General features: G+C 49.7%; 1 protein-coding gene across 5 annotated transcripts in view; it reads left to right on the top strand.

Annotated features, from left to right (window-relative positions):
• The first annotated feature begins 1,370 nt into the window (after positions 1-1,370).
• GPR50 (G protein-coupled receptor 50) overlaps positions 1,371-14,067 on the top strand; it is a 55,520-nt gene continuing 42,823 nt past the window's right edge. For 3 of the 5 annotated variants that reach the window (XM_017816895.1, XM_017816913.1, XM_017816904.1), the window contains exon 1: positions 8,901-9,075. In XM_017816895.1, coding sequence (XP_017672384.1) covers positions 8,901-9,075 — 175 coding nt within the window. Of the gene's footprint in view, positions 1,472-8,885; positions 9,076-14,067 lie in introns of those variants that run through there. The other 2 variants (XM_017816886.1, XM_017816870.1) reach the window with 2 other exon arrangements.

Genomic DNA, 14,067 nt, shown 5'->3' on the forward strand with positions numbered 1-14,067 from the left:
TCCTGGGAGCCAATGTCAGATGGGGATGTACGAAGTCAGTGCTTGTCTCTGCAGAGCATGGGATGTGCCCATGGGCCACACGGATCCCCAGCCTCACACCTCCCCAGGTCTGTTGCCACCTGAAGCTCCAACAGATCCAGGGAGTCAAAGTGCTGCCAGTCCTCTTCCCTGGGAGGGTTTGGGTCTCCAGCTTTCGGAGGCTGTAACCCACTATGTAGACCCCACACCCCTCTCAGGAGGTGGGACCAAAGTAGGAGATAGCTGCTGAGGGGCACAGGTGTTGGGGGGTGGCCTTGAGGCACTGTCTGCTTTTGCTCTTTGAGGGAGATGAGAAAGGGATGTTCCCATTCCAGTGGTAGAGATGGCTTCTGGCTCCTCTGCCCCTGCTCTCCGCTTCCCACCCAGGACTCCCCTGTTCCCCCTGCAGCTCCCAATGCCTGTTCTCCAGGACATGTCCATGTCCAAGCCTAAACTCAATGCTAACGTGCACAGCCTGTTTCTTTATCTGTCTGCCTCTTTTTTCTTTTTTTTCTTTTTTTTTTTTAAAGGAAACTGAATCCAAGGCTGCCATGTAGTGATGATGATGACATTACTGTTAGTCATTATTTCTATTTCCATAGCTCCAAGAGGCGGAGAACAGAGTCCCACTAAGTTAAATGCAGCACATGCTGTAACAAAAAGACAGTTTGGGTGCCAAACAACTCACAATCTTCTTTTAAATATAAGGAATGTAAAATTAAGATTACTATAGCAACATCTTGCCCACGTTGCACACAGATAGGATTTGTTGGTCTTTATATATATATGCGTGTGTGTATGTGTATATATATGTAATGTACATATACAAATCCTAAATATCTCTGGCAACTTTCCCTATAGTTGAATTTATATTTAATTTCAAGCTCTCTGTATCTCAGAGAGATAAGTTTGCATCCAGCTTTCCTTCAGCAGCCTTGCCTTTTCCTTCAGGCTACTTTGTGCACACTGCATGCCAGGCTCAAGTCCCCTCTGCCTGGGGAGAGCATTTGGCCCCTGGTTGGGAGCAGGGACAAGCCCTGACTGGAGCGGGGGTCATCCCATCTACTGGGGGTTTCATTTTAAGTGGGTACAACCCTGTTAAACCTTATAACTGACTTAATGTTAAAACTCCAAATTTACTTTCTTCAGTTAGGTTTTAGGAGAGTAGGGTGAACCTGAGACATGCAAATCCCAAATTTTTCTTCCCATCTCTCTTCTCTCAAGTTATTAGTTCAACTTTAAATGAAATTTCCTATGAGTTATGAACTGCAGCTCTCATTTCTTCTCCATGACTGAATAAAACCTGGGCCCAGAAATGCCTGCAGGGAGGGCAGAGCACACCCAGGAGCTGAGGGAAAGGCAGCAGGAGGATGGATGCTCTACAGCTTAGTGTCCCTTAAATTCTCCAGGAAAGCAGCAGAAATGCAAGCACAGTTTTCACCTTGTTGCAGAGGTAAGTGGAGTTACTGATAAAGGAGAGTTTTAACACCTCCAGATCTGAGGAGCTGTCTTTGCTTATGAGTCTACAATCAGGGAGGAGGGGAAAACCAGGCACCAAACTGTGCTCAAGAGATCCGAAGGGTACTGCTTTCTGCCAAAGAAAGACACATCGGAGGGATACCCACTTCTCCTGAGGAGCAGGAGGAACTTGCGGCTCGTTTGTAGCAGCTTTGAGGAGCTGTGGAGTCGAACGTGCACAGTTGGAGGGCTGGTGGATTTGCTGTTTTGAGACCAGACTGTAGTGGAGATCTGAGAACCAAAACTGAAAACGTCTGCTGGCAGGTCTGGATGGAGAAGCTGGAAAGCAGCCTGGAGTTGCCAGCTGCAGATTTCTGGTGTCTCTGACTTAGCAGAATTAAATACAAGGAAATAAATCACAGGCAGCTCTGCCTGCAGGGTCTAGAAGGAAAGCAAAGTGGCTGGGGCGAGGCAGTGAGCAACCCCACTTCCCAGCGTGTCTGTGGGCACGGCAGAAGTGGAAGAGTGAAGAAGGGATCTGCATGGCACAAAGGGGCCAGCTTTCAAGGCCCATCCAGGCAAACACAATGGCTTTTCTTCAGACAGAACTGCTCTATGAGCAGGAATCAATACCCTTCTGCAGAGCCTGCAAAAATGCTGATGGGTGTAAGTGTGCAGAGCTGATGCCGAGTAGGAGGTTTCTGGATGGAGCTATTGAAGAGATGGGCAGGACAGAGCAAGCGTGAGTGACGCTTCACACAAATGCTGGTGTGGATCTTACAGTGGCAGCAGAAGGCACAGGGGCAGCTGAAGATCGGATCAGGCAATGGGGAGTGGGTCGAAGACCAGTGGAAATTCATGAGCAATCACGTGTTATAGGGCAGAGCAAAGTGATCGTTGTAAGATGGGCACTCAGCTGTTTGCTGCAGGAAAGTTGTCCCTTTGCTGAATCAGCCCTGACCCTAGGCTAATCCATAGGCAGAAGAGACATTGCTACCTCTTTCCCCAAAGGAAGGACTAAAGGTAGGCTCCAGGGGTCTGACAGGGCAGCAGGACTGGGAACCTGGCCTGGGAGAAGCCAACAAGGTCTGTAGGGCTTAAGAAGCCATCTCCAAGACCATTGGTTAAAATGCACACACCCTTTCTCATCCTTTTCTCTGGAAAGGGAACCCACCAAGACAAGAGACTGTTTATGATGAAAGTTAATTCTGGGCTTCCACGGGTAAGGGCAGCTGCTGTGGGCAGTGTGAGCACCAGTGCACTGGGTAAAGGTTTGGTGTGCAACCTCAGCCCAGAGACGTGGTTATTCACCCCTTGGAAATGCTGTGTGGAGCTTTGCAGGTGTCCTGGAGTGTCCAGTGAAATCAGGGCTTTTGGTGTGAGTACGCCAAGAGAAGGGAATAATTTCCCTTTCCCCAAGGGGTGCAGAGTTTCCCATCTGGGGGCTGCACATTGCTGATACATACCAAAGTGACAGCCTGAGGAAAGGGAATCTCTTCACTGGGGAAAAAAACTTTGGCTTTGGAGTCAACTGGCTGCAGCCCCTCTGTTAACTCTGCCACGCTGACGCTGTGGTGGCTGCACTTCCATAGGGGCAGGTGGGTACCACACGTCCTCCTTGGCTTCACAGCACTGCTGTGCCAGCCATCATCCCCATCCCCTCTCCACTTTTTATTTCTCTTGATCCCCGTGTTCCCATCAGCCAGTTTTAAGCAAGCCTGCCACCAAGACCATAATCGGTTCCCATGTCCTCCTATTTATGCTCTCACCCAGCAATTTGCGCAGAGCTGTCGAGCTCTCTACTCATAATTGACAGGGGAAAGCAATCTGCTTCACAAGAGGAAACATCTCCACCGGCTGCTGGATCTGAGCAGGCTATTTCCCATAATGAGGATGAAGTAAAACAGGATCTCACTAACAGCCACGGATGTAGCTGAGCCCTCATTACTGCAGGCGCAGAGGTGCTGTTTGGGACATAATTAAGAGCTTGATATTTGGAGTGCAGTGTGTCGCACTGTCCTTCCCATGCTGCTGCCTCATAGCAAGGCAGTTAGAGCCAAGTGCTCCTCAAGTTTGCTCGAGTCACAGCTCCCACAGTCCAGGCTGCAGGAGGGGCTGCTTGGGGAAAAGGGAAAGCTCTTTTCTTTCTTAAGACAGTTGTTTCTCTCCTTGCAGAGGGTGACCGTGGCAAATTTCAGCCTTAGCACTGGAACGCAGCTGCCAATGGCAATGGCTTGCACTGTCCCCAGCTGGAAAAGCAGCTTGGACTTGGTGTGGGCAGAATGTTTGCAAGTGGGTGTGCATCTGGGTGAACTGCAGTGCAAATAGGGGATGGGAAGGGCAGGAATGTGGAGGGGAGAGTCCCCAGAGCACCTCGGCAGTTTCTGTCTCACACTGTTCCCGCCCGACAAGGCAAGGTGCCTGAGCCATGCTGAATGTCTGAGGTGCTGCACAAACTTTTGGGGGTGTTGAAGATAAGAGCAACCACCTCTGCTTGGACACTATCCATGTAGAGGAGAGCTTTCCCTCTAGGCTCTCAGAAAGGTAGCCAGTCTTATCTCCTAGAGGCCCAAACCCCACCAGCTGGATCATTTCCATATCTTTCCTTCAGCGGGACTGTCACCTGGGCAGAGTCCTCTGCTACCACTGGGCTGAACATCCTCCCTTGGCAGCCTGCACAGCAACCAGGCTGCCTTTGCTGGGAGCAGGCCCTCTGATTTGGGATTTTTTTGGGGCAGGATTTAGTAAAATCATTGAAAACCCCCACATTTTGTCCTAGCACTTTGAGACCTGTAGCAAGACCTGTTCCAACCTGGCCCAGCACAGGATGCTGCCTGACACAGCTGGTGGTGAGAGCTGCCCCGATGCCCAGCACGTGTGTGCCCAGGGACACGGAGCTGGGTTCAAGCCACTGATGGCGCTGCAGAGAAGAGCTGGAGTTTCTGTGCTCGCATCGGAAGGGCTGAAGTTATTTGCTAGCAGTGACTGTACAAATCCCATGAATAATTCAGCTCTGCCATACAAATCATCCCACCAGTAAAAGCCTTTTCAGAAAGCACGACTTGATTGCAACAAACTTTGACCCAAATGTGCTGCAGCCGACAGCCCCGTATGACAGGTTTTAAACTTTTGCCGTCACTTCCTTCTGAGAGGCAGAGTGAATCTAGGTCACCCTCCCTTGCTTGTTTGTAATGAGGCTAATTCTGATTTCATTCATGTTGCATCCTCGAGTTTGAGATGGGGGGAAAAAAATGGGAGATTTGAAAAGGCAAGTCAGCCTCAAAGTCATTCTTCTTAAATCCCATCTCGGAGCAAAGGAAGTGGTTTGATGTTGCGTCCCAAGGCAACACTGACGGTGTCATTTAATATTCAGGGTAGAAAAGGAATACGAAGTTTTTCTTCTTTCCCTTTTTATTTAGATTGCAGTGTTAAGCAGTTGAGCTGAATGAACAGGCCTGTGTCCGCAGCTTTTTGAGCGATTAACAAAAAGGTCTATTCTGGGTGAGTGAGCTGTGAGCTCTGCGTGAGGCTGCTGCTCCAGGGACAAAGAGGGGAAGTGGCTGAACACGAGGTTATTAGTTTGTCTGGAGTTTCCAGGCAAGCACGACGGCACAAATAGAGCCGCTTGTTTGTTGATCTGTTCTGCGAAGGCAGCTCGGGGCAAGCTACTGTACTCATCTGTTTATTGCTGAAGCAGCCAGTGCTGTTTTTCCCAAGACTGGGATTCTCCTACGCCATGCGCAGGACGGCTGTGTTGCCTCTGCAGTAAACAGCTGCACAGTCCAAATGGACAAGAAAAAAGTTTGGGAGAGAGGAACTACCGCTTTATGTGTTTGGCTAGAGAGCTGTGGGTGGATAATGGTGAATCCCTCTCTGATAATGGTTTGGAAACAACTCTGCTTCCCAGACACATGCTGGATTTAAGGACAGAATTGAGTTATTTGCTCTGGGGAAACCACTAACCTGCCCCATGATCCTGGTGGTCCCTGTGCTCCTGGTGCCTGCTTTTGCAGGGAGGGAGTTACAGATCAAAGACACTTGGCCTGCACCCTGCCTGCAACTAAGTCAGCATAGAAGTTCAGGGGGAGGTTTCCTGGTGGCCTGATTTTCTGTCTTTCTGCTTTATTCTCATGTCTCTTCCTTCCTTTGAAGAGGGACACCAAGGCACCTTTGAATGAGCTCATGTTGGAATTCTGGATTTTCCATCCTGGTATTCCTTATCCAGTGCTAACCTACCTGTTCTAGGGAATGCCCAGGGGGCCACTAATTATTTTGGTAAGCATGAGGAGTTCCCCAGGTCCGGCTAAAGGGAATGGGTATGTCACTGTCACTTATCAGGCTCAGTCAAAATAGCAAGACAAATTGGCCTTAAATATGCCAAATTCTGTAGAGTAGTATTTGTGGAGAACAGCCATTGTCTTTGTATATTTGACAAAAGTTAATTGTCTCTGTGACAAAATCAGTGTAGTAGTCAGCCTCTCCCTGTATAGGAGGAGAAAAAAAATCCTTCATTTATAAGCGATTCATTAAGTAGCATTAAAGCTGTCTCTGAAGACAAAATAATCTTTTTAAAGAGGACTCATGGTAGCGAGAAGGAAGATTAATGCCTCAGCTATTTTTCAATTATGTAAGCTTTCATTTATTACAGTATACCTGGATTAACTCTTACTAAGCTGTGTGCCCTGGTAGGTAGGTTTGGGAAGGGGGGGGTGTTTTGTGCCCCTGGACAAGGCAGGGGCACAGAGAGAGGGATGAACAATTCTCTGCACGTGGCTGCTGTGATGGGTGTGAGTGGCACGGCAGGAGTGATGCCCCTCTCAGCCTCACCCATTACCAAAGCTGTGACATTTTTGCACAAGGAGTGTGCATTTATGGTGCTTCAATATTTTACAGTGATTACATTCTACTTGATCTTCCTGTTTGCATACAGGTACACACCCTCCCCAGTGTAGTTTGGGTACTGAAGAGCTCCAGTTTCTGACTCTAATTCAGTTGCCTTCTCCTGTGATCATGTTCATGATCCTTGCACAAGCAAATGAGCCTAAATTCTTCTAACACACTGGGGATACTCTTATTTCAGTATGATTTATGTCAGCGGTTTCCAGTAAAGTGTAATTAAAAAGGTCTTATTGATACCTCTACCTTCATTTTTTTCCCTTGCCACTGCCTCCTAGAGTCTTGTCTTAATTGAAGCAGTGAGGAGACCATTTAGCAGGAAGGTGGGAGGAAACAGCCTCAATATCATTCATCTAAATCACTCTAGTTGCTCACTACATCTATCAAAATTTCTTCTAAGTGTCTTACGAGAGATTAGTTGCTGCAACTGTGCAGATGCACACGTGACTGGTAGAGCTCTGCAGGCCTTCCCATCCAGGGCACCCACACCAAGGTGTGGAAGAAGGCTGCTTTTTGCAGGTATAAATTATGCACCAAAATAAGTTGGGCAGCTTTGGTGCTCTTGCCGACACACCTGTATATAAAGTTCAGGTCCTCTGAAGTCACGTCCCAGCTCTCCACAGCCAAAAACCACCCGAGAGCATCTTAAAAGTGGTGCAAAAGCTGTCAGGGAAGAGCAGAGTGAAGGTGAAAGGTGCCGAAAGGATCTGTCCATATGAGCTGACCCTGCTTCTGTACCACAGGTAGGTCCTGAACACAGAGCAGCTGAAAGTCTGTGAACAAAATTACTTGGTTTACGCAAAACCTGCAAAACTATGCAGAATTCAGTGCAGAGTCAAAAGGAAGCCCAAATAAGCTCAACTTCAAGCCAAAATGCTCTTTTAATATTTGAGAATGTAGGACTTTGATAATTACCTTTAAAAACTCCATTTTTGTTTCAAAACCGAGTGGTCTACAGCCATGGGGGAAAGGGAAAGAGACATTTAAGGCAGCTTGTCTCAGCTAAGGTCTGAGTGCAGATGCGGGGCTGGCTCTGAACCCGCACTACCAGGCTGGGACAGACCCTGTTTGCTGCTGCTTTCGGCTGTGCTGTGCTGCTGCTTGTACTCTGCCGGCGGGGAATGAGCCATCAAAGCGTTCGCTTTCAGCTTTGTTATTGATTCACTCGACCGGGCAGTTGTAAAACCCCCATGACGGGTTGTGACACAGGCTTTATGTTTGCTTGGGCACTTTGACCTGCACGCAGAGGGGTGGCTTTGGGCCGAAGCCAGAGGAGGTGGCGATGGGCAGCCCCAGCGCCCCTGCCCTCTGTCCTGCCCCCATCCGGGCTTCAGCACAGCGTCCTGGCTGATGCTGAGCAGCCCTGCTATGGAGTCAGTCTGAGAGAGTTGGAGTTGTTCAGCCTGGAAAAGAAAAGGTTCCAGGGACACCTCACAGCATCTTCCAGTACCTAAAGGGCTACAAAAGAGCTGGAAGAGAAGTTGTAGATGCTCCATCCCTGGGAGTGTTCAAGGCCAGGTTGGATGGGGCTCTGAGCAACCTGGTCTTAGTGGAAGGTGTCCCTGCCCACAGCCGGGGGATTGGAACTGTGTGATCTTGAAGGTCCGTCCCAATCCAAACCATTCTACAGTTCCATATTATCCATAAAACTTATGTTCTGATTTTGTTCTCTAAACAAAGCTGAGAGTTCATGTGGTTGCAGTATTGCGGCCACAGTCTGACCACAGAGGCTTGGTCTCTTCTCGCTCATGCTGGTGTGGAATGAAACACAGAATGTGCCAGGAAGCCCCTGCCGCGGGTCTGGGCTGCGAGAATCCCGGCTGCGTGCTGTTTTCCTGCGGCTGAGAAGCGTGCCAGGGCGCTGGCTCGAGTTTAAATTGTTGCTGAGGCTTCCGCATCGCGCACATTGCAACCGGTAAAAGGTATTACACCGAAAGCGAATGGTATATTATTCCGTGGCGTAAGTGGTTGAAAAAAGTCCCTGTGGGGATGGGTTTGCCTCGGGGGTGGCTGGCTGGGAGCGGAGCCGCGGGGCAGCGGGAAACACAGGCAGAGGGAAATACAGGCAAAGACTGGCAGAGAGAATCCTTCAGCTACTCGGAAAACGTCAGAGGGCGGGAGCGTCCCGGCAGCAGCGCAGGCTGGAGGCGCTCCCGGCCGGCCGGGAGGGTGAGTGGCGGGCGGGCGGGCAGGGGGTGCGGGGCCGGTGGCACCGAGCGGCCGTCAGCGAGTCCCCCCCGGGGGTGCGGGGGTCCCCCCGCCCCGGGCCCGCCCGGCGCTGCCCGGCGCGGCCGCGCGGTGGCGCCATCGGCCCGGGAGCGGCGCGGAGCCCCCGCGCACCGCGAGCCCCCGCCCCGGGCAGGGCGGCGGCGCCGCGGGGAGGGGGCGGCGGGAGCGCCCCGGGACGGGCCCGCGCGGGGCCTGGGGCCGCTCCTCCCCGCGCCGCCCCGGCGGGGAGCGCTGCCGTCGGGGCGGGAGGAGGAGGAGGGGCCCCGGCGGCGGCGGCGGCAGCGCGGGCAGAGGCGCGCATGGAGCGGCCGGGGAGCAACGGGAGCTGCCCGGGCTGCCGGCTGGAGGGGGGCCCGGCGGCGGGGGCCGCCACGGGCCTGGCGGCCGTGCTTATCTTCACCATCGTGGTGGACGTGCTGGGCAACGCGCTGGTCATCCTGTCCGTGCTGCGGAACAAGAAGCTCCGCAACGCCGGTGAGCGCGGGGCGGGCGCGGGGGGCGGCGGCGGGCGGAGCGGAGCGGCCCCGCACCGCGCCCCGGGCTCCGTTGCTCCGGCCCCGCACGGCCCCGCGGCCCGCTGGTGGCGGGGCAGGAGCCCGCGGGGGGCGGCAGGGGCAGGACCACAGCCCCGCAGCGGAGCCGTGAGGGCATCTCCGCTGGGGACCCCCGGGTCCGAGCTGCCCCGGCCGACGGGTCCGAGCTGCCGGGGAGCCGGAGCAGCGCCCGCCCGTCTGTTCTCTCCGGTGAGCGGGCTGCCGTCGGGTTCCCGGCTCGCTCTCTGTCCGTCCCGTCCCGCTGCTGCTGTCCTCCGACTTTTCGAAACTTCTGTCCCCCAGAGGCAGCTGAACGTGGAGGAGCCCGAACTCAGGTAAAACCCACGTCCCTCCACCCGGCCCGCGCTGGGAGGAGCGGGGCAGAGGCGCAGGTGAGAACTCCGAGTGCCGTGTCAGGTGCGGAGGAAGAGCGCTCGGGTTTTTGAGACGAGTCCATTACAATGCTGAACACTTGCTTTTGTGTTCCAGCCTTGCAAATGTTTTAGTATTTTCATCGTAAAGCTGCGATGCTGAAAGCAGAGTAAGATTTTACATGATTTTTTCCATGGGTAATTTAGAAGTCTGCTTTGAAGCCTTATGTATTAACCTCCCTAATGAATTAATCCAGGAAAATTGTGCAGTGGATACTATTAAACGTTTTTAAGAGGGCTCTATTGTTTGAAGGTGTAAATTTTTTTTCCTTCAAAGTCTTGTTATTTTAACAAAGAAATAGTACTGGATATCAATTTTAGCAAAGAAGTAATATTGGATGTAAGTTGCTCTGTAAGGAGTTTCAAGTAGTGTGTTGCTTAAACTGTGCTGTAGCGTATGTTTTGCTGAGGAGTACACCGCTGTCTGCTTTTATAGAGAAAGACATAAAATGACCTTCAGTTTTATAGCTTGTAAAGTGGTTTTAATGAAATATCTCCAGTGTTCATGATGTGTTGTAAGCATTTTGAGACGCTGATCTCTGTCTCTCTCGGTCCTCCGTGACTATGGAGTAACTCAACAGAGTTCTGTGAAAGTACCTGATGGGTAAGGCTGACGGGACAATTTCTCCCCAGTGCCTTTAATATTTGATTGATTCATTAATGATAGGTAGTACAGAAATGGCCATTGGCTTGAGCAGGTGCTGGATGTAGGGACCTTGAACAGTGAGTTGCTCTTTAACTGGTACGCAAAACGCTGCCCGTAGCACCCACAGTACACAGACATGCTATATTGGGTTTATGAGAAATTTAGTATGGTTGGAAAAGGTATTTGCTGTTCCCTTCAGCTTTGCTTTAAAATGTGGGTGTTGCGAGCTTGTGATCAGTGATTCTGGGAAAGAAAAAGAGACACACTTCCCTTCTCCCAAGATAACTAGTGGTTAATGTTATCTGGCTGGTTGGGAAGCAAGCAGATTTGAGTCTATTAACTGCTTTTATTACCTTCAAATTGTTAATCACTTGAATGCATTTCATGTTTTAAGACTGCCTCTGCTGTGAGTTGAGTTAAAGTTCTTGTGGAAGTGAAAAAGAGCAACTTTCTCTTGAAGTGATCACGGAGATATTTTCCAAATCTTAATCCTTGTCAGTAGCTTGTTGTCTGCTCTCCATACAAGCTATCGGGGTGTATGAGTAAAGCTAACACAAGTTGCTCACCTTCCTGATCTGAGGGAAGGTGGCTCTTGTTGCACACAAAACTTGAGTGTCACTAGTGGGGAATTCAGTGTGACAGGCTTTGAAGCAGTGGTAAGTGTCAGGAGACCCATCCTGCTTTATTCACCTGAGTTCACTTCTGCTTCTCCTTCAGTCACAGCCTAAACTGGGAATGCCTGTGCCAAATTACTAAGGGTTCAACAGCAGAAGGGTGACATGGTCAGGTTGATGGTGATGGTCTGAAGTTCAGTAAGGTGAAATGTCTAACCAGCGTCTAACTGTTGTTGTTTTGCTGAGAAGATCATGTGTGTTTAGGATGTTCAGACAATACTGCTTCTCTCCATGTTGGGAAAAAAGCAGTCTGTCAGCCTTCTTGGACCTAGGACAAAAAGTCAGGGATCTCAGCTCAGTTCATGCTCCTCCTGACATGTGAACAGCCACGTGAATGAGAGGGGCTCATTTGGAGCCCAGCAGCCAGTTTGAAGTCCTTTGGACAAAGAGTTTATCTGCTCATGTGCAAACATACCCTAAGCCAGTTCAATAAATGAAAAGGGCACCTGTGATGGCTGTGTCAGCTCTTGCCAAATCCTGGAAGCGCCAAGCCTCGTTCCCTCCATTTCTGGAGCAAGCCCATGCAAGGTTGTCCAGCTGGACCTAAAACTGCATTGGCAGGATAAGCTGTGTTCAGGCTGGGATGTGTAACTGGCACTGCTTCAGTAGCCGTGGTGGGTGATCACTCTTGTGGGGATGGGGTTTTTGGTCCTTTCCCCTGGACTTCCCTGCAGTACTTGTCACATTTGGGCACCTCTGCTCTGCACGCAGCTGCGACGGGCAGAGTACGAGTGTGTCTGTAGGGCAGGGTCTCATATCAACAGTTGCCTGGAGCTGAATGAGGAGAAGGAGGTGGGCGGTGCTTGTGGGCAGAGGAAGTCGGGATTCACTGAAAGCCACAAGCTTCCTCTGTGATGGACAGTTCGCGTTCAGTCAGTCTTGCTGGAGAGCTGCTGGCGTTAAAGTTTCCTACATTCAGCTACCCGGACACTTGTAGCTGTTTGTGTGGTCAGAGAGGTTCAATCAGAGCTGCAGACTTTGGTCTGTATGTTCACAGTGCAGGACAATTATGTGATTGAGGGTGAAGGGCGTGGGAAATAACTCTGCTCCTCTGGCAGGAGAGATATCTGTGTCTTTATGGGAGAGGTGAACTTCTATGGCAATTGAAAACTCTGACAAACCTGACCACCCTGATATCCCTGCACTGGGGGAGTTGGGAAGCAAAAAAACTGCTCTGTAAAACTTACCAAGAGAAATCACATTACTCCACTTACCATGTGGGAAGGTGTAAGGTATGTTGATGTGTCCAGTGTTGTTACTGGAAGGTGCTCAGAGCGCTGAGCACAGATTAGGACCCAAGTGGGAAATAATATGAGTGAGCCATGTATTATGTGGCACGTGCAGGATCAGGACCAGCCAAAGGCTGCTGGCATGGCTGAGTTTACAGCTTTCCATTTCTGCCTCTGGCTAGCTTTTCAAGTGTGAAAATCAGCACTAAAACCAGCCAATGTTTTTCAATGAGTTAGCCTCCTCCCTGGGCAGAGGCTCTGCAATACCCTTCTCTAGCTCTTCTGAACTCACTGCAAACTTAGGCACACAGCCCAAACATGCATTCCCTGGAAACCCACGTCTCCCAGCAGTGCTGCCTGGAGCTTTGTGTGCAGAGAGCAATTTCTGCTGCCTCACGGGCCCTTTTCCCTCTTGGGAACGTCATCTCTTGGGGGATCCAAAACCTCTGTGGGGGCAGGCAGTGCAGGTATAACTCTAACGAGGTCACTGGACTCAACTGGCTTTTAAATCCTCTGGATATACACTATACACTGCTGTTTGCACAGTGCGGGGGATTTTGTTCTTGGGCTGTCACACCAGCCAAAGTCAAGCGTCACACAGAAGTCTGCGTGTATTATGTCAACACAGTTACCTTTGTCAGCCAAATGCAAACTCTCAGAAGAAATACTAGATCCGTTTGACAAGCCCTCCAGCCAGAAAACTGTGTTGACTAACAGGAGTTGTGTTTCCACCCCCTGATTGCTGGCTGCTCCCTGCCCTGCCGGGAGCATGGGCAGGGTGACCAGCCTGCACTTCCCGGGTCAGCCGTTTGCCCTCTGGAAATACTGGCGCAGTGCTAAGTTTTTGTTTGCTTGAGCGGGGTTTTTTATTTATTATTCCAAGACCTCTGGAACTTCCTGGCTGGCCTGGGACATGTTTCTGGTGTGTTGGTTTTTTTTTTTTTTTTTTTTTTTTTTTTTGTTTCCCTTCACTTTAAAAGCCTGGAACATGCCAAGCACCTCTTTTTCTGAAACCAAAAAGGTTTTTTTTTTTTTTTTTTTTTGCTTTTAAGTCAGTGTTGGGAATTTGGTGAGCTCCTTCATATGCTCTGAGTGCAACTTTTCTAGCTACAGATGTGAAGGATGGTTAGCAGATGGTGTTGGGTATATTCCCAACTGACTTTTCGGAGAATTTTGCTTCTATAGCTGAGATTTAAGTCATCCTTATTTACAAAGATAAAAAGTATTGCTTATATTTCCACCATCTTGTATATCAGGATACTTTCACTTTTTTAGCATCAAGCCTATTGTATTGATAAATGGTTGCTTTTTTTCCTGATGTACCTATTGCCAGTAGTTATTTTGATATCTTTTAGCTTTCTTTATTAAATGTGTTGATTTCTAGCTCTAATTTTATAGTGAGTTCTCAATTTGTTACATATTTATTTTTTAAATTTGTGTCTTGTCTTAAAAAATTCTTATTTTAAACCACATAAACATTTTTTTAAACATAGTATTGCTGGTTTTGGTGCGAAGGAGGGCTCTACTAAGGCATCTTTAAACATTTCCCAATAAGGATTGTCACAGTTACTTATATTTAGGTGTTTTCTCTCAGTTATTTTTGTTTGATTGTTTCTAGTTTTGGGAAACTGACCTTTTAGAGATGTTGTGTTGGACCATGTTCTGTTTCCTTACCTCAAATGCAGTTGAGAGCTCTGATTGGTTTTCTTTCAGCTACTGCAGGATTTCCTTGTCCTAGAAAGCTATCTATATGTAGGTGTGTTGAGATTTATTTTTTTTTTAGCACCACAAACCCTCCAGCATCTGCCACAAGCCTGAAATTACATCTCTTCTTGCTGTAGATTGTGGGTAGATGCTTCAGGAGCTGCTCATCTGTTCTGCTGATTCATTTGTCTACAGCAAACTCCCACCAGTGCTGCTGATGTACCAGCCTCTGGCCCTCTGAAGTGTGGG

Source organism: Lepidothrix coronata, unplaced genomic scaffold, assembly GCF_001604755.1.
Source record: "Lepidothrix coronata isolate B3197 unplaced genomic scaffold, Lepidothrix_coronata-1.0 Scaffold2, whole genome shotgun sequence".
In the NCBI taxonomy this organism is placed as follows: Eukaryota; Metazoa; Chordata; class Aves; order Passeriformes; family Pipridae; genus Lepidothrix; species Lepidothrix coronata.